The following is a 21,505-nucleotide window of genomic DNA, read 5'->3' on the forward strand; positions in this document are numbered from 1 at the left end:
TTTGGGATCCTTTACTATATTTGATGCCATTCCCATGTACTGTGTTTTCCACCAAACCATAAAACCAGGAACCATAAACACTAAACTTAGTATTCAAATTTGTTTCTTTAGCCAAAAATGTAAAGACCAGAGTTCTTTAGTAGTACAGAAGTTGAACTGCATGTACATCACACATGCTCCCAGCTCAAAGCATAGGACAGGTGATGTACAGACCTATTAGAACTGAAATGCTCCAAGATGAACAGTCCAATAAATAAGGAGGAACACGTGCATCCACAAGGAGAAAACGAAACCAGAGCAGAAGGGGAAGGAAGCAAACAAGGGTAAGATGTCACGGTTGCAGTATTCTTTACCAAATGCAAAAGGCAGAGTACAAAAGTACAAAAGCTCAAGAGGAAACAAGGCCCAGAATAGCCCTCAAAGCCATGCAGGATAGCTCTGGAAAAATACAATTTGTAATGTGAAAGTATGAACAGAAGTCCAGGTAGCAGCCACAAGTATGGAGCAGGTATCTGACCTTTGACATAAGTACCAAAGAAAGCCAGAACCCTGGTAGAATAAGCCTCTAGAGAGGCAGAAGGGCTTTTTTCATGAAAGGATATGACCTTAGAGTTCCATGAGGATGTGGTTTGCTTGAACAGCCAAACCATAACTCTTAAACTCAAAAGAAATCTGGACAAAGCCATAAAAGTGGGACAAAGGTCCAAACAGAGACCATTTTTGAATATTGCTCAAACTTTGAAAGTTGATGGAATAGGTTTTGGATTAGTATGACTTTTCTGAAGGATATGAAGTCAAACTCAAATGTCTCATTTTCTAACTTCAGTCTAATGATTCACCACTAATTTGCTCAAAAGCCACAATTTTATGAAAAACAGACCAAAAAATTAAGTCAAAATCTGGACATTGTGAAAATCTGTGCAGTTGAGAGGTTTGAGCCAAACCTAGAGGGCTGGGGATGAAAGGAAGTTAAGTTTTAGACTTAAGATCAGCCTCATCTAAATATCTGAGCTAAGGACATCTATACAAATCTAAGGTGTTTGCACTAGCACACTGCAGAGAAAGAGGACAAAGACCAATTAAGAGAATTCCCTAACCACACCCAGTCCCTATGAAAAAAAACAAAAGAAAAAAAAAAAAAAATAAAAGAACAGCCTTAAGAGCCTGGAGTTCAGATACTCAGCTGAGTTAAAGGAATAAGAGGAAGTCTTTGTGTACAATGTTGCAAGGATGATGATGCTATTGGCTGAAAAAGAGCCAGAGTCATTTTTTTTGGTACAAAACTACAGGTCCCAAGAAGGAGGAATGGGCTTCCTGGAAGGCCCAGTATGAAAGACATCAAGAAACTGCTCTACCTCAAACCTAGAGCAGGAGTTAATGGCAGGCAAGTCGAAATAGCCAAAAGGTGAGCTTTATCAGAAGAATATGCTAACCCAGCATGGGGCAATTCACACAGTCAAGACAGAACCAGAGGCTCTCCACAGAAAGTGGATCCTGGTTACAAGCCTGACACCAAACTAAATCTTTCCATTTAGACACAGGGCTCTGCAGGAGGCCAGGAAACTCACTACCACGCAATCCTAAATATGCCCTTAGGTTCCTAAAAAAAATTTAGCACCCTCTCTCACCCACAATGTCAGTGGAAGAATGGACAAGTGAGGATGGATCAGAGACCCCTTGTCCTGTATGAGTAGGTCCACCCTGTGAGGTAAGTAGTGGTGACTGCCCCTGGTTAGGTGCAGAAGGAGAAAAAATGCTGGCTGGAGCAAAAGGGAGTCGCCAACAAGATTTTTGGGCAAGTCTTGCTCTATTTTGAAAAGAAGCTTTGGAATCGGAGGAAAATGAGGGAAGGCACAGAAACATCCAAGGGGGGATCCACTTTGGATCCTGGGAACTACCGCCCCATCAGTCTGACGAGCCTGATCTGCAAGACCATGGAACGTATTCTCATGGAACTTATAAACAGGCACTGGCAACCTTAAAACACTGGACCCCACCCAGTTTGGGTTCGTGAAGGGCCTCCTGAACCCCACCCAGTTTGGGTTCGTGAAGGGCCTCCTGAACCCCACCCAGTTTGGGTTCGTGAAGGGCCGATCTTGTCTCCTGAACCTTACTGACTTCTTCGAATCAGTCTCCAGAGCCATGGATGAGGGCAAGGCAGTCCACACAGTCTCAAGACCTAATCCCCATGTCACTCTATGGGTTGCCAACTGGCTTTTGGACAGAACCCACACTGTAAAAGTAGCAGACTCTAAATCCAGCTCCAGACAAGTGACAAGTGGAGTACCTCAGGGTTAGTCCTGGGACCTCTCGTTTAGCATCTACTACTCTGAAGTACAGGCCAAAACTAAGGGACTCCGACTAATAAAGTTTGCAGAGGACTGCAAACTGGGAGCCATTATTGAATCCCCAAATGATGTGGATACTCTGCAAAAGGGCCTTACAGAAACAGATGCTTGGTGCCAGAGCCAAGGGCTCAAGCTCAATGCCAAGAAATGTATAGTTATCCCCTTTGGGGAAAAAACATGTACCCATGAAATATCACATAGGTGGCAGTACACTAAACACCGAAAGTGTGATGAGACTTAGGGACACAGGTGGACAGTGGTCTCACTTTCAAAAACCATAACAGTCAGGAAATCCTATGTGGCACACCTCATCACTAAGGGCTTTTCATCCAGAAAAAAAGGAGGACATTGTCCCACTACTCTTCCCTCAGACCCATTATAGAATACAACGCCCCATTTGGCATGTACCTCTCAAGACATATGCAACAACTGGCAAGGCCGCAGAAATACCTCACTAAAAGAATCACAAGCCTAAAGCAGATGCCCTATGCTGACCGCCTTAAAAAACTCCAGCTATACTCTGCCGCATATAGTCTACTCCAAGGCAATCTCTGCTTAACATACAAGGCCATGTCAAACCCAGAGCTGTTGGACATGCTACACTTAAAGAAATCCCAATCCCTCACAGCCACACCCTCCAGGGATCTAAATCTTGTCATCACAATAAACAAAACATGCTGGAGGGATAGGTTCCTGACCCAGAGACTCCCCAGACTTTGGAATAGACTGCCCATACATGTCAAGCGGAGCATCTCTATGGCCCTCTTCAAAAGAAACCTTAACTGGATGGGAGAAAGGAGATTCACCCCGGGGATCACGTCAGTCGCCCTGCTAGACAGGGGTCCAAGGAAGTAAATAGTGTGGGAAGAAATAGACAGGGAATTACGGGTAGGCTTGTATAGGCCCTAGGACCGATAGCCTAGTACCAACCTATGATAGGGTGTCCACCTTCCAAGGTAGACGACTTGGGACTGGTGTAAAAGAGAGAAAGTTGTCTGTTCAAAGGAGAGGCAGACAGATCTACTAGAATACCCTACTGATGGGCAATGCCCAGAAACACCTCTGAAGATCCGTGAGTTTTGGGCCTGCTCAAAAAATCTGCCACTATAATTTGCTCTGAAGGGATGTATACAACCTGCAGAGTCACTTGATACTGGAAGATCCCAAACCTGAAGTGCTACCCCACCCCCTCACTGGTTATGTCACTAATATTGTCTGTAAAGACTTGAGAAACCCTGAAGGGCAAAAAGAACAGCTCATATCAATATGGTTAGATTTATGGATTAGGAAGCCAGGGGACCCTGAACCTTGAGAGAACGGAGGCTCCCCACCCCTTGCCCAAGGCATCAATGAAGCTCCTGAGGGTATTGGGGTCTGAAGAGGAAGTCCTAGGTCAAGAGACCGCTAACAAGTCCACCACAAACTCAAGGATGAGGCATGGAAGAGGGACTAGAAAACCTAGTGGAGGACTGTGTTAAGCCATACTGACATCAGGAACCACTGTTAGTTCTCATATGAAGTCTGGCTAGACTTATAGGAATGGTGGAGGTCACTAAATTCTAGTGCCCTGAAAAATTCTATAGCTGTAACTGAAACCAGAGGAAGGAGGGATTTTAAAGGTGATTACAGAAAGCCTTGGGAGGAGGCAAGGAAGCCAACATAGGAATGGTCTGGAGCCTGTAACTGAAACATGATTCTGAGAAGGAACCAGGACTGATTTCTGAAGTGTACTGTAAATCCCAGGCTTTGTAAGACACAAACAGTACATTGGAGATGCTGAAGATCTCAAGGGAGGAAGCCTGAATAAGCAGGCTGTCCAGAAAAGATCGGAACCCTCATACTGCAAAAAGCAATCACAGAAGCGAGGCATTTGGTGAATACCCCTGGAGCAACAGAAAGGCCATAGGGCAAAGCAGAGAACTGAAAGTGCAAGGAGACAAATGCCAAAACTTCCTGACAAAGGGATTAACTGGGATGCAAAATAAGCATCCTTAAAATCCATAGAGACCAGGAAAGCTTGCAAAAGGGGAACAGCTTTAAAGGCTAACATCAAAAAGGAAGGGACATTCAGAAACGTGTTGAGCTGAGAAAGCCCCAGAATGGGTCTCTGGTATCTTTCTGGGAACCAGAAGGGTTCTGGAATAAAACCCCCTTCCTTCCTGGGAAGGGGGCACAGCTTGAATTGGTGTCTTGTGCCAAAAGGCCATGAAGCAGTTCTGGGAAGCAAGGAAGCAGTTAGAGGTTGAGAGATGCCCAGAAAAGGTGGAAGGGATTTCCATACCACGAAGTATCCCCAACAGATGGACATAACTCGAGTCTTGAATGACCCTTAACCAATTGGGAAGGGACAGGGAAAGCTGACGGGATAAGGGAAACTGACTCAAGAAAAAAGTGGAAGCAGTCAAATAGAACCCAGTTCATCTTAAAGGTTTCCAGAGAAGTAGAAGTCAGAGTAGACAAGGGAGAAAGTACAGTTTTGTACCTACCATAAATGTAGATGTCCGAACAGGATAGCATCTGCAGTCATAACAAATGGGTTGTCCTGTCGTCAGGCAGCCCTTCGGTCGGCCGGATTCCAAAGTCTGGGTCCGGCTTCGGCTGATGTCGCACTTCACCCGACGTCATCTCTGCTGGTCTTCGGGTATAAAGGCATCAGCCGACGCCATTTTCCTCAGTGTTTCTTGCCCCAGATGCCAGTTGCCCTCTAGGAAAGCTAAATTTTGGATAAATGCCAATGTTTCCAAAATAGTAGAAGGCAAACACAAAAAATAAGCATGTATGTACATATATACAAACAAATACACCATAAGAGACTCCCCCCAGCTAGCTATTAGGAGGGTAAATACCCTAGGAGTACCACAGAGGGGAAGGAGGGTGGGTAATCCTGACTGCAGATGCTATCCTGTTCGGACATCTACATTTATGGTAGGTACAAAACTGTACTATGTCCTTCAAGGATGCATCTGCAGTCATAACAAATGGGTAGAATACCATAGCCAAACTAGGGGAGGAGGAAGAAGAATTATGGTGTAGTTAGGATCCCTTGCAATACAGCAGTGGCAAACCCTGCTCGGGATCTAGAGTATAGAGGTAAATTATAATGCTTGGCAAATGTATGCACGGAGGTCCAAGTAGCCGCCTCAATAATGTCCTTGGTTGCCACTCCTCGTAAGAAAGCTGTGGTAGTGGCTGTAGCCCTTGTAGAATGAGGTCTTATGTTCTGTGGAACTGGTTTTCCATGGTAGGAGTAACAGAATCTTATGCAATTTCCTATCCATTTTGAGATTGTCTGTTTGGAAATTGCTTTTCCTTCCCTTCCTGTTGCATAGGCTACTAAAAGCTGGTCAGTTTTTCTGTTACTTTTGGTTCTGTCCAGGTAGTAGCGTAACTGTCTTATGCACATCCAAGGTATGCAGCAGCCTTTCCCCCCTGTTCTGTGGATTGGGAAAGAAGGTAGGTAGGTGGATTGCCTGGTTTAAAGACACTCTGGATACCACCTTAGGCATAAATGTAGGATTAGTTCTCATGGACACTATCTTGATGGAAGATTAGGAAGGGTTGTACTGCCATTAAGGCCTGTAGTTCCGAAACCCTCCTTGCTGAAGTAATTGCCAGTAGGAAAGCAGTTTTCCATGATAGGTGTTGAAGATCTGCTGTTGCTGCTGGTTCAAATGGAGGGAGTGTCAATTTTTCTAGCACAAAGTTCAAGTCCCATGCTGGTAATGGTGGTTTCCTAGGAGGTTTTACATTCTTGATCCCTCTGAGGAATTGCCTGAGTAGAGGATGCGAAAAGACAGGTGGATCGAAGCTGTATTCTCATGGAAATAGCTGATGCATGTATCTTGGAGGAATAGGACAGGCCCGTATGTAGAAGCTCTGCCAAGTACTCCAGGATGTTAGCAATATCTATGTTCGAGACATCTTTTCCTCTTTCAGTACTCCAAATGACAAACCTTTTCCATTTCCCTGCATAGTTCCTTCTTGTTGAAGGTCTGCGGCTTCAAGGATAATGTCTTTAACCCTTTGGGATAAGTCTGGGTTAGTAGCTGTTATGTGATGTTCCAGGCAGTCAGTTGCAAGGTTTTTAGGTTTGGGTGCATGATGTTGTAGTTGTTCTGAGTTAACATCAAAGGCATCAGGGGTATTGGCCACATTCTCCCCTGAGACATGCTCCTCAGCAAAGGATACCAGTGTTGTCTTGGCCAATTCGGAGCTATCAGAATTATCCTTGGACGTTCCTCTTTGATTTTCAGTAGTACCTTGTGCATCAAAGGAAGAGGTGGAAATGCATATGCTGTCAGGCCTTTCCAACTGAAGGATAGAGAGTCCACCTTCCATGCTAGTGGGTGGCATGTCCTTGTGCAGAATTTTTTGAGCTGGTGATTGAGTGGGGAAGCGAATAGATCTATTTGTGGCATTCCCCATTTCTTTGTGATGGCCTTGAAGATGTCCGGGTGTAGCATCCATTCGTGAGCATCCGAGGTGGTTCTGCTTAACATGTCTGCTAGTGTGTTTTCTTTTCCCGGCACAAATATTGCCTGTAACTGGATGTTGTAGCTCAGAGCCATATTCCAAAGGTCCAAAGTCATTCTGCATAGGGGGTATGAATGAGTGCCTCCCTGTTTGTTGATGTACCACATGACTGTGGTGTTGTCTGTCCTTATTAAATGGCCTTCTTTGAGGAATGGTTTGAATTTCTGGATTGCTAGTTTTACTGCCAGCATTTCTTTTTGGTTTATGTGCAGGTGCAGCTGGTCTGGAGTCCACAATCCTTGTATGCACTTGTCCAACATGTGCGCCCCCCAGCCTAGGTCTGAGGCGTCCGTTGTGATGGTTTGGTTTGCTTGAAAGTTGTGGAAGGGCAAGCCTGGGTTTGACTGGCATGCTTGAGCCCACCATAGGAACTCTTGTTTCAGGCATGGGATTAGTGGGATTTCGGTTTCTAAGCTGTGCCTGTGTTGAGACCATAAATTCTTTAGGTACCACTGTAGTTTTCTCATATGCAGTCTGGCATGGGGACCAGGATTATGCATGATGCCATGAAGCCCAAGGCCTGCAGTACTTTTCTTGCTGTAAGTTTGTGCTGCTTTGTTAATGCCAAGAAGTAAAGAGGAGTTGTGCTTGTTTTTCTGCAGTTAGGAATGCCATTTGTTTTACTGTGTCCAATTCCGCACCCAAGAATGTTCTTGTCTGGGATGGTATCAGTCTTGACTTTTTTAAATTGACTGTGTATCCCAGGGCTTGTAGTAAGCAAATGACTCTTTGTAAATCTGTTGTCAGCTTGCTTTTGTTGTCCGCTTGTAACAGGCAGTCGTCCAGGTATGGATAAATTTGGATTCCTGTAGCCTGCAATGAGCGATTACTGATGCCAGGCATTTTGTGAATACTCTGGGCGCAGTAGATAAGCCAAAGGGCAATGCTGAGAATTGATAATGCTCTGATCCTGCAAGAAATCTGAGGTATCTTCTGCAATTTGGTCGTATGGGGACGTGCAGGTATGCCTCCTTGAGATCTAGAGTTACCAGCCAACACTCCTTGCCCAGCATGGGAAGAAGTTGCTGTAGGGTCAGCATTTTGAATTTTGGTACAATGATGTATGTGTTTAAGACGGACAGGTCGAGAATAGGTCTCCAACTTCTCTTTTCTTGGTACTAGGAAGAGTCTGGAGTAGAATCCTTTGCTCTGTTGTGTTATCGGTACTCTTCCCACAGCTCTCATCTTTGTTAATTGAGCTATCTGCTTTAGAGCTTCTGTTTTTTGATTTGGAGGTAGGTTTGGCATTCCTCTTTTTACTGGTAAGGCGTGGAAGTGGAACCTGTAGCCTTGGTCTATGGTTTGCAAAATCCACTTTTGTGATATAGTGCCAATTTTTCGAAAATAAGGCTAACTTTCCGCCTAAAGGTGCTGCTATTTGCTCCCTGGTAGGCGGTGTCAGAGTCAAGTCACTGTGATTGTCCTGTTGCAGTGGCAGTGGTTGTGTCTGTGCCTCTCTGGTTATTGCCTTGCCACTGGCGTCCTCTATAGGCACCTCCTCTGGATTGATTTCTGCCTCTAGAGCGTCTATTCCTGCCTCTGAGATTTTGAGGAGTCTGGAAAGGACCAATTTTTGGCAGGCCAGTTCCTGCTAAACCTTGGGGGCTGAACCTGTAAGAAATCCTTAACTGTTTGTACAGATTTTGCCTTCTCTTCCATTTTCTTCATTACTTGCTGAGCAGGTGTACCAAATAGACTGGCCTTATCCATAGGAGCATCTAACAGCTTTGCTTTAACATGATCCGGCAAAACCTGTTCCTTCAACCATGCATGCCTTCTTATCACTGTGCCAGTCATGGCTGATCTAAATGAAGCCTCCAGTGCATCATAGCCACATTTTAAAGAATGGTTACTAACCTGCTGAATGTTATTCACCATTTCTAAAACATATTTCTTATCTAAGGAGTCATCAGAGGACAGCTTCTTAGTTAACTGATCAAGCATAAACTCTTGGTATTGGATCATGTGAAACTGACAGTTTAAAGCTCTAGCTGAGAGAGTAGCAGAGGTGTAAACTTTTTTCCCCCATCTCTCTAAGGACCTGGATTCCCTTTCAGAAGGGAGAGGGTTTTTTGCTGAGGTCGAGGCTACTGCCTTAGGCCCCTGGGATATAGTCTCAGGATCTGCAAGTGGGGCCTTGTATAGGTGGTGAGTGTCTGGCACCCTGTAAAATCTGTCTGGTTTGGCAGGGGCTGGAGGTAAAGTATCAGGAGCAGTGCAATCATCATTAAATGCATCATCCACAACAGGCAGAACTGGAGGTATAGCTAAGGGCCTATGTTGTGGTAAGTGCAGAAAGGTCCTAAGCCTTTTTCTTGAATCTGAGAAATCTTGTCCCTGCCATTGGAATTGTTCTCTCATGGCATGTAAGGTTTCCCCAAAGGAAAATTCCTCTGGTGGAGAGGCAGATGGAATGGATTCTTCAGCATCGGAATCTTCATAAGTAGAAAAAGGAGCCTCTGGCTGATCTGTAATGTCTGAGTCATCCGAAGAATCAGAGGACACTGGCTCGGGGGGGGTCTGCTCTAGGTCTCTTTTCTGGAGGCTGAGAGGCCCTGTCTGGGTGAGATTGGGATCCCCTAATTAAGGAGATTAAATCCTCTGCCAGAGTAAGCATTTGTGAACTAGAAGTGGGCCTATGTGAGGGGGTCTTAACAGGCACTGATTTAACAGTTTTGGCTGCTTTAGCCCAGGCAAAGGCCTTTATAGAAATGGCTGCAGGAGGCCTAGCAGCACCATGTGCTGGGGTAGAGACATCCAAAGGGATGGTGTCTGATAATTCACTAGGAACCACAGTAGTAGGCAAAACTTCAGAGGCCGATTCAACTAAGGTAGCAGGAGCCTCAGTAGTAGTCATGGATTCGGCTGAAGATTGACCCGTTTTCTCGGTTTCGGCCGAAACAGAGACACTCGCGGCTTGCTTAACTGTGGTTTCGGCCGAAACCGCGGACCGCGAGTGTCGGACTTTTTCTTTGCGTTTAACAATTTGGGTAGTCGGAGGATCCGACGGCATAATGTACGCAAAATCTGAGCCAAAAAACTGTTCAGCAAACTCAGACCGACGCCTAAGCGTTCGACGGTTGAAGGAAGCACAGGCTAAACAGGCTGCTACGTCGTGGTCTGGGCCTAAACAAGGTAGGCAGTAATCTTTGAGGTATTTGTTTCCCACAAGTTAAACAGTTATTTACTTTTTCTGACATCGGCTGAGGCAAGAAAGAGTCCCCAACGGGGTACTTGGCTTTTTAGAAGTCTTCGAAGTAGTATTCGGTAGTAGTAATCTCTGGATCTGACCGACCGGCACTTGCGAACAGCTTCTGCTTCGGGCGCCACGCGGCAAGAAAGACTGAGGAAAATGGTGTCGGCTGATTCCTTTATACCCGAAGACCAGCAGAGATGACGTCGGGTGAAGTGCGACATCAGCCGAAGCTGGACCCAGACTTTGGAATCCGGCCGACCGAAGGGCTGCCTGACGACAGGACAACCCATTTGTTATGACTGCAGATGCATCCTTGAAGGACATCTGCTTGGAACCCTTCTTACCTTTAGGGGGGGGGGGGTGTCAAGGCAGTCAGCAAACTAGACAAATTTAGACGGATAATTCCTCTAGAACTTAAAACAGGAGGAAAGTATGCTTCAAATCCTGCAAGGACTGGCTGTTATCCTGAAGAGACTCAGAGCTCAGCAGCTGCAGAGCCAAACAGTTTCTTACTGTCAAGAGCATACAACAATTTAGTTTTAGTATCAGACAATACTAAAGAGTAAGGTCTCAAAACTTAACCAAATGCAGCAGCCCTAGAGGAGGCATCAGCTGCATAACTACATTCAGAATGGCGAGCTACTTGGGGTAGACGCCCTCCCTTCAGAGAGAGATTCGAGACAGCCTGAAAAAGACCTGAGAAAGGACTACAACATACCTTGTCACACGAGTCTGATAACAGCCCGAAAGGCCAAGGTGACAGCTCTGCTGCCTGTAATGTAGAAGGCAAAAGTTTAGAGGGTTTGTCAGAACAGACTACAGAAGGGTCAATCAGGGGACATTTAGAGGAATGTACACTCTGGCACTGTATGTAATCTATCAGGCTTCTTAGGGGCTGGAGGTTGAGAATCTGGGGCTACAGAAACTGCCGAAAGCCATCTAGGACAGCCAAGACTAAAGATACAGCACAGGGCTTCAGGCACTCATCTGGAGGAGCTTAGGATACCAAAGTTTAAAGTGTCAGAAACCAGAGAACAGTCCCATTTAAAGTATTCCATTAGGATGGATAGAGAGTTCTTCCAAGGGAGAATTTTGGCAAACTGAATTCTCCTCCTCAGAACCATAATCCAAGGGAGAAAGGATTGGAGAGGAATATGGCAAAGACTTTCTTGAATCCAATTCAGAAGAGTTCTGTTCTCTGGGCCTAGAGTGTGGTAGATAACCAAGGTGGAGCAGGCACAGAAATACCTGGGGTAGACTTTACCCAAGAGTTTAATGCATTAATGGCTTTAAAATCCTGCATTTTATGCAGAGATCTTTAGCAGGAGAAACGTGCTTTTTTTTTTTTTTTTTGCTGCTTCCTTTGAAGGATGTTTGCCCCAGATACCCTAGTAGGTTCAGACCCTTGCCTACACTCAACCTACTTCTGCAGTATCCTCCTTAGTCTCCCTGAAATAAATCAGAAGTTCCCCTCAACATCTAGAGCAGATGTCTGCACAGCCTCTGTGGACATAAGTGAGATCCATGCCTGCCTCAGATAGGGTTGGGGCACAGGAGTCCCAACAGGTGATCCTCTGGAGTTTCAGCCTCAAGAGAGATGTCCAGAGGAGGTGGTACAACAGCTGAATCAGACCCAGAGTTTGGCAAGCAGCTGAACTTCGGGACAGGAACACCACCACAGCACCCTGTGCCAACTTAAGATGTCAGTTCTCCAGGGTAAACAAAGGAGAGAGCTACACAGCATCTTAAGGACAAAGATCCGCCACACTGTGTATGGTCAAGAGAAGCATTCAAACAGAAGACACTGCTCATGGCGATCTTTATGGGTAATCTGCCTCCCACACCGAGTTTCCCTTTCTGGACATGTAAGCTCACAAAATTAATATGGGGCACTTATCTGAAACACAGGTCAGTAACCAGCACAGGAGTGTTCAGACTTGGCAGTAAAGTTGAGGTATATACATCCATAAGTCACCCTTATGCCCTACGCTTTGAGTGGGGAGCATACATGTGATTACTATAAAATCATAAGGCTCTGGAATACTGGTCAGATGTTGAGATACCATCAGGTAAAGAATACTACAGCAGTGACAATGAAGGACATCTGGTGATACTTTGCCCATACGGTGGTTTCACTTCATAGAAATGTCAGTTCTTGCTGCAGTTAAGCGTTTCATGCGGTAAACATATTCCCATCCCCTAAAGCAGCTACCCCCCCCCCATACTCCCGTATTACCTCCTCCCACTTTCCTTCGACTGCGACTCAGCCTGCTCTCTCCCCACACTCTAGTTCTACATCTGGAAGCTCCTGTTAACTGCATCTTCACTGTTTACCACTATATGTCACCATATCCACTCTTTCACTCAGACTAGTATTTTTGCCCACCTTTCCTACCCCTATCCCTTTCCTCCTTTGATATTCTCTCTTTCTCTCCTCCTATGCTACCCTCTCCTACCTTGCTTTCCTAAGCTTTCCCTGATACTTTTTCCTTCCTCCTTGGTCTGCTCTGTGTGCCCCGCTGCGCTCCCCTCCCTACCCCCAAATCTCACCCACCCCCAGAGGTCCTAGCCTTATACTTCTCTAGTCCCACCCACTACCATACCACCCTATCCTCCTCCTTCCCGCCAAAAATTCCCTCCCCTCTCCATACACCACAGCCTCCTCCTACTTTCCTCTTTTGACTGCTAACCCTCCTATCCCAAGACCTCCCTCTCTCCTCTTTCCTCTCCTTTTCCTATTTCACTCCACTCACTTAACCTGTCCCTCCAATTATATACATTTAATATCCCTTACATCTCTCTTACATCCATGCTATTTTTCCTTCTGCTTACACACATACTACCACCTTGTTAACCTTAAGCATACACCTCCACTTTTTATTCACATCGACCTTACTTATTTACAGAAATGACCCTCAACTTAACACAACTTATACTCTCAGTACTACTCTTACACTCTTCTCTACTTACCTCCTTTCCTTCATAGAATACCCACTCCCTATTCAGCCTATTCATATACAGAAACAGACCTCTTCCTTTCACACTACTCTCAATTCTTTCCTAAATAGCAACTCCACATCAAGCTACTACGTACCTAAATTCCATAGACACTCTCATCTTACCTACACCCTACCCTCAGAAAAAAAAATGAAACCTCTAATCCTTCTAAACAGCAGCCTTACTCCCATAACCAGTGACCCTATCCTACAAGACAGTGATGATACTCCCATACCTGAAGACCCTACCTTACAGGACGGTTCACCCCAACCCTGGCCCCATAAACTCTTCTATTCAAACATCTACACCACTCTCCAACAATACCCTACTCTTAGGGCATCTTAACATATGTAGTGTAAACAAAGTACCCTACCTACATGCCCTCCTAGACACTCATGGTTTTGACATTCTCTGTCTCAGTGAAACCTGGCTTAATCCAGCCACCAAAGACACAGAAATCATGCCCCCAGGCTACAATATACAAAGGCTGGACCGTACTAAACGTAAGGGTGTTGGTGTAGCGATTTTGTTTAAGAATCATCTCAACATCTCTACCCTTTCAGCCTGTCCAACCCAGGACAGTAAAGTGGAAGCCATCATCACTAAACTCCAACTAAATACAAAGAAAGCCCTCTATATCATCTGTATGTACATACCACCCGGCAACAATATACCAATCTTAGAAGACTTTCTTAGTTTGGTATCCATTAACTATCCCCAAGAAACTATAATTCTTGGAGACTTTAATATAGACTGGAATGCTATTAACTCTGACAATCCCGCCTTACATGTTAACCTAAATGGCTTCACCCAAACTATTACCTCTACTACAAGGCTTAATAAACATAGTAAAACAGACCATTTTAGACTGGATACTCATAAACAAAGCTAACATTACATATAAAGTAGAAACTATGCCTGATCTCAGTGATCATTGCTTAACCTATATTACAAGAGAAAAGACAGACTATCTACACCTCCCTAACATAAGAAATATTTGCTCAACTAAACACTTCAAAACTGACCTATTTCAACACTAACTCAGAGCTTGTAACTGGAACCCCTTAAAAATACTACCACTGAATGAAGCAGCATCATTCTTCAATTCCACTTTTCTTTCTATTTTGAATAAACATGCTCCTGAGCAAACCATTAGAATGAAGACTAATTCAGCCCCTTGGCTCTCAAATGAAACTAAGAAACTAATTCTCTGTAAAAACAAAGTATGGGCCAAATGGAGATGTCATACAATTAACTCGGATTTCCTTCATTTTCACCAACTTAGAAACCTAACCAAAAAAGCTATAATAAATGACAAAAGAAAGTTTTATTGTGAACTACAAGAAACACATTTTAATAAACCAAAACAATTCTGGTCCTCAATTAATAAACTCCTATCACCAGGAACTGCCAAAACTCCCTCCCCTCTAAACGCTGACCCAGACACCCCTCACCAAACTGCAAATGCTTTTAACTCTTTCTTTACTGAAACCATTCAAACTCTAGCCAGTCAACTGAACACTAATAACTTCTACCCTCCAAATAATCTAGTAGACTCCTCTTACAACTTCTCTCTACAACCTATCTCTACCTCTTTCATCTTTAGACTTCTCTCCAAACTGAAACCCTGCACCCCCTCTGCCGACAAGCTCCCTTCCCTTTATCTGCAAAAGGCAGCCAAAGAAATTGCTTACCCTATAACTATACTTATAAATAGGACCATCCAGGAGGGAACCATCCTTGATATTTGGAAAGTCTCTCATATTATCACTCTACATAAAGGCGGTAAATCTATTGACTTCTCAAACTTTAGACCAATTGTTCTTCTCTCACCTTTAGCAAAGATTATGGAGAAATGTATTCATCAGCAACTTGTACAGTATCTCTCCCTACACAATATCATAGCTAACTGTCAACATGGCTTTAGACCCCACCATAGCACCACCACTGCCCTCCTTTCCTTTGTTGATACTAACAATCGCAATAACCTTTTCTCTTCTGCTCTATTCATTGATCTCTCAAAAGCTTTTGACATGGTTAACCACACTGCTTTAATTACTATTCTTGAATCCCTCTCATTTGATAACTTAATATAAAATGGTTTAATTCATATCTCAGCAACAGACAAGCCGTTCTTTGGGACAACCACATCTCCTCCTTACTGCCCATTTCTATTGGAGTCCCTCAGGGCTCTATTCTTGGCCCACTTCTCTTCTCCCTCTTCATCAACGATCTCAACTCAGTAATTCCCCAAGCCACCTGCGTTCAATACGCTGACGACTCCACTATTATTTGTTCAGCATCCTCCTCTTCTAACCTAATCTCACTAACCCAAAATATCTTCAACACTGTGGAAACATGGTTTACTAGACGTTACCTCCTCCTTAATGCTAAAAAAACTAAACTCCTCCTCTTCTCCCCCACCACTCGTACCTCCCAATTACATTTCACTATCCTGTCAAACAACAACATAGTCATCTCTCCTGACTCTACAACTAAGCTGCTTGGCATAACCATTGATAATCTCTTTTGATCAACACATTAACACCATCAAATCAGTGAACAGAAAGATCGGATCCCTATACCGTATTAAACCATTTCTGACCCCATCTGCTAGAGCTACTATTGCCCACTCCCATCTCATATCCACTCACTTTTACGCCTCCCCTATCTTCACCAACCTCAACAAAACTAACCTAAACAAACTTGCAACCTGCTATAATAATATTGCCCGCTTTGCCACTGGTAACCCTTTCAAAACCCATCACTGTCTTAATTTGAAGCTGCTAGGCTGGCTAGAACTAGAAAATCATCTTATAATCTCACAACTCACTATTGCCCATAAAATTCTGTACCAACCTGATAACACCCCTATTCTATCACAGCTCTTACTCCCATATAACAATCTTACTTCCCTTCGCTCCTCTTCTAAACTCTTGACCAAATCAATAAAGGCCCACAACTTAGCTGGTGACTCTTTATTCACTAATACTGTAGGCAGAGTATGGAATTTGCTACCTAGGGATATAGCTCTAATCACATCCTTACCTCTCTTCAAACAAATCAAACTGTACTTCCAAAATCACTGGCTTTGCTCATGTAATACACCTGACTGACTTCTCTCCCCTCCTCTCCTGACCTTCTTAACCTATCTTGTACTCAAGACCCAATAACTACCTCTCTTTTCCCTTCTATTCCTTCTATTCTCTAACCCTTTCTCTTACCTCTCCAATAGCATCTTGTCTATCTTTTTATTTTTCTTCTCTCACTTCTAGACCTCTGCCTCTCCTCTCTCTCTTATCACACACTTTTTGTTTTCTCTGTCTTCTCCTACCACTTGTTACTTTTCTTTTTTTTCCTTTTTAGTAGGGGCCTTTGGCTAAGCTTGTTTGAATTATGTTAGAAACATTAAAACTGACCTCTCTCTAGACATGACATTTAGATGATAATCCTTGGTTTGTAACTTTATCAACTTGTTTTATCTTAATATTTTTATCACTAGTTTTTTCTTTTAGTTTTTAATCAATGTGTTTATTAATAATAGGTCTCATTGCGTATGTCTATGTGGAGCTTTTCTTCCCGGGCCTCTACTGAAAATGGCCCGGTTAACAAATGTAAATTAAAATAAAATAAAAAATTAATCTTCAGAAAATGCACACTACACAACTGCTTTACCATAGCTAGTGAAGCATTTACTAAAATTAGACCATACTTTTTTATACTTTGGTCCACCAATCACATCTTCCCAGCTGCTCTACCAAGCCATTTGTTGGCTCAAAAGGTAAGACGGTCCACCCATTCCCTTTGGATATGGTGAAAAGCACACTACCTGCAATACATTTGGGATTGGACTTGCAATAGGGACTACAAAGGACCGTCACTGGCTCGGAGGATCATGAATGAAGATCTCAAATTGGGCTTCTGTTCCTGGGCTTACATCAATCCCCTCCATCCATAACAGGAGGAAGTCAGCCAAATCACCTTCTTCCCCCCCACCCCCAGCTGGCTGCTCCAGTCTGGGACTGCTACTCTAAGAATTTCGGATGGTTAGGACATTCACTTATGGAGAGGGGATCATAAACTATATAAATTTCACTTTCTACAAGTTTCCTGAAGGCTATTTTTCACTTCAGTATAGTGACTTTCAGAATTACATACTTCATAATTTAGCACTGTATTGCTACTGTGAATTGTACTGTCAGTCTGCCCACTAAAGACAGACCGAAAAGGGAACCCAAATCAACAGGTAAAGCCAAGGCTACAACTACAAGGAACTTTCACCTCAGAACTTTAAATTCAGTTTGTATGTTTCTGCAGAGTAAACTTCCTTGCAAATTAATTCCAAATTATATTATCTACAAAGTAAACAGGTTCCACATGTACAGACCTTATCTGTTCACATATGCAGATATTCAAGTTTTGGGCAGCAGCTCTGTTATTCCCTTCTTAAGATCATAAACAATATTAGGCAAAAAACATCTAGCATTAGTCATACAAATACAGAAATTGACTGCCCTTCAGTTCCTTAATTGCTCACTTCCCAGATCAACAAGAGCCACAGGGCTGGGATATATATGTCAACCCATCTAATCAAGCTAAGTCTTGGACATAACTTTTGACTTGTAACTTATTCCATATGCTGGGAATGTGGAGTTGAGAACCTTTGCCTCCAAAAAGCCCCATTTGCTGGCTAGATTTAGGTCACTAGTGCTGAAGTTTGTAGAACCACTAAATTTCACATCCATGATAGAGTGCAGGTACAAATTGGTAAGAAGCTTGGGAAATTCTGTAAATGCTGGGGAGGGATGATGGGATATTTTAATGTGAGCCAAGTTACAAAACTGCATTCAAAATAAGAAAAATGGACTCCACTTAGACAAGTTACAGTACTGATTATGCTCAGCATCTTAAAGGCAATTTAGTGCCTCAATAACAGAAGTCAGAAAATCCCCAAGTTAACTGCAGGTTCCTCTGGTTGCAAAAACTAGCACAGTGAAAAATTACAACTCTTATCCAATCCAGCATGCTAATAGTTTGAAACCAAATTACTGAAAATTGCCAATTACAAGGCTGCTCTGATAAAATTTAAATGCAGGCTCAACCAAAATCCACTGAGCTAGCGTCATTAAGGGAAGTGCCTAGATAAGGTTTCAAATCACTTGGACATCTGTGCAGCATTACTCCCCCTGGCTTGTACAGTATAATCCATGATCATAATGAAAATCATTGACCATTTACTGGAAATTAGCCAGATTATAGCAGCCATAGTCAAGTCCCCAAATGCATGAAAACAAGTGCATCAGTTAAATTCATTATAATTACCTATCCATTTCACAGTGATACTAATGCTAAATCTACAGTCTAAGGGCAGTCAGTCTGTGGAAGGTCAGGTAGAGACTAGGGTGGAAATACTCAGTTTTACAAAATGGTGGTGTAGGGGTAATCTTTGTGGTTTATAATAGTAATGGACGTGTATTGCAAAAAAGTATACACAGCCACAGGGCTGAAAAAACAGACTAAACAAAATATGGGCGAGTGAAAGGGCAAGCAAGAAGGAATACTGTCCACTCAAAATAGGATTTGGCAGCCTTAGTGTTACTTTTAAAATCAGGAAAAGGGTGGCAAACAAAGGCATAAACAGAGGCCATGCTATGCATCAGGCAGGGCAAAAAATTACACCAAATCCCAAGATCCGCAACTAAATCAAGTTGGAGTAGCAGTATTCATTTAAGCATGCACATACTGAAAACTAACCTGTCCCATGTAGGGTCCATATGTATCAGATGTAGCAATCCCACCATGCTTCATGACCCACTCATAAGCTCGCCACTCCTCTCCTCCATCACAGGCATTGTTTCCAAAACCCCATGTGCAGTCCACCAACATCTGTTCAGACAAGCGAACCAAGTTACCAGTCTGAAACAAAAGTGGACAAGTTAGCAATCATACAAAAGAAAATTATACTGGATACTAAAACAATGCCAAATGCGTAAACACTATCCAAGACAAGACGTGCATCAAGACTTGAAGCAATGCGATATGCAGCCATCTAAAGATGTGCTATAAAACTTAGTGCATCTCTTACGCTTGGTTCAAAACAACCCAAGTTCACATTTAAGCAAGCACTTTGAGTCACAGCTCTTGAAAGTAGCTAACGCAGTCCTTTACGTCTGGGTTCAGATTACTATGCTTGAAGTAAAGTCTTTGACTTGCCTGAACTGGAGCCATTCCCGATAAGAGAAGCAGTCGCCATACTCTGCTGTTGGTTGTTACTATGTCTGTTCCCAGTTTCAAAGGTTCCTGTCATCAGCAAATCATAGCTGTATGTAAATAGCATCTTAGCATTCTATTCTGCAGAGATGTGGATCACTGTTCATACCTGAACAGGAGAGAAGGAAAGGCCATTCTACCATCAAGTACATTGAGCAGAGTGCAGAGTCATGGCACTACTACAAGCCACCTGTCAAGGGATCATGGCTAGTGACAGGTTTTACCATCAATTGTTGCAGTTTAGCATTCTTTACTATAGTTGCACCACTTTGCTTTTTCACTTGCCTTGTTGGGTTGACTGCACTAAGCCTTGCTTTGTACCAAAATTGTCTAGTATTAGTCTTTTTGCACTTTAAGCTAGCATTAAACATTCAGCAATTGTTGCTACTTGACAGCATCACCACCACTGAATTATTGCCTGTTCTACAATTTACACTTCCTGTTCACAGCCACATATTGCCTTTTACACTTTTCTGCTATGCGTCCCCAAGACGCACTTTCAGATACAAATATCCGGTAGCACTGTGGGTAGGGGAGAGTACAATCTCACAGTTGTGGGTAAGGGAGAGCACAATCTCACAATTTTGCTCATAGGATGTTTTTACTATCAAACTGCTGTTGCCATCAAACCACTGCATACTGCCCCCTATTTGCAGACAGTTTGCTTTCACAAATTGGATAGAAACTTTGGGGGTCTCTTGCAGTGCCTTTTATATTTAAACTTGTGAACACACCTACACAGCAAATTCCAGTTAAAGATTACTTTGCCTACTGCTAGAGGAAGAAACAAAGTGGGTTTACCTTACCATCAAGGCCATCCATGTTTAAATTATGGATACTGCACACACCCATTTCTCAGCAAGAGGTAAGCTTACTATGCAATCAGAACCACGGAAAACTGCTGGAGCATATCCATATTAATTAGGCCCTCCAAAGTCTGCGGAAAATTAACTGGATACCAAAGGTTTTAGAAGACAGAGTGCAACCTCTACATTGCCCTAAATGAATACGAGAAGAGGAAATTCCAGCAGTAGCTCACTGCAGATCTCTGAAATCACATCACTGCTTAGCAGACTGTCCCATCAGCACCACCCACTTCAAACTTAAATCTCCTTTTGGTAGGACAGAAATACGTTATTGTGCCACTAATGGAACGCATTTCTGAAATCCGCATACTACTAAGCTTACTGCATTCCTGAAACGAACCAATACCTGTGCAGAGTTCTGCAGTGATCAGCACTTACAGCCTATACACCCTAATGCAAGGGAGGGGTCTGAGAAAATTGGACACTTTTGTACGGTAAAATGTGTTTGCCAAAAATGTTTTCTTTGGGGCATAAAAACTGAGGCACTCTCGGAACATTCTATTGCAGTGGAAACATTTTTATATGCTCTGTTGGGGGTCCAAGCCAATGGACAGCTATTCAAACTTGCAACTTGGGACAGTATTGTCACAGCAGGGTCATATGAGGGAAGCAGGAGGGGAGAGTCTTGTAGCTGTGGGGAAGCAGGAACAACAGAGGTACAGTCTTCTCACAGCTATGGGGGGAGGGGGGCAGGAGGGGAAATAGACGATTCCCTGCAGCTAAGACTACATAACATCTATGCAAAAACAAATATCTGAAGTGAAAATGTTAATACTTATTTTTATGGCCCATCAGACATCAGTTGATCCATGAAGACGCCACAGTGGTTGGAGAACTGGAATGACCCCCCCCCCCACCTTTAATTTGATTTCTCAAGCTCCCATGCCCATGGGTATATACATCTGCTGGTATATGCCATAAACACTCCTGATAAGGAAAGCACAGGTAAATCCATACAGCTGCAGAAAGTACACTGTAAACCTATAAAACCGTAAAACCAGCACTGTACAATGACACAATTTTGTCTACATTTTCAGGAACTCCCCCAACAGTTGCTACTACATGAAGGGGGAGGGGGGCTATGCTGATACAAGGGATAGTGAAAGTCGCCCACTAAACTCTTCAAACACCAAATAAGTGTGCGTTTTTTAGTCCACTATTGGGGTTCTCAGCTGGAACATGACTGGACAAAATGTAAAGCACAGCAGTTTTCATATCGAAAGTGGGTGCAAGAGGCACCCTGAAAAGGTTCAAAAGGTGGATCCATCCTCTATTTGGTCTCAAGTTTCACAGGT

The 21,505-nt window shown here is 43.4% G+C and overlaps 1 protein-coding gene across 1 annotated transcript in view; it reads right to left on the minus strand.

Annotated features, from left to right (window-relative positions):
* Window positions 1–21,505, minus strand: part of LOC122792253 (digestive cysteine proteinase 2-like) — a 266,381-nt gene that overhangs the window by 25,348 nt on the left and 219,528 nt on the right. The window contains exon 9 of the mRNA XM_044060003.1: window positions 18,829–18,990. Coding sequence (XP_043915938.1) covers window positions 18,829–18,990 — 162 coding nt within the window. The remainder of the gene's footprint in view (window positions 1–18,828; window positions 18,991–21,505) is intronic.

This window comes from Protopterus annectens, chromosome 1.part2 (assembly GCF_019279795.1).
Source record: "Protopterus annectens isolate FY-2018-M chromosome 1.part2, PAN1.0, whole genome shotgun sequence".
Classification (NCBI taxonomy): Eukaryota; Metazoa; Chordata; order Ceratodontiformes; family Protopteridae; genus Protopterus; species Protopterus annectens.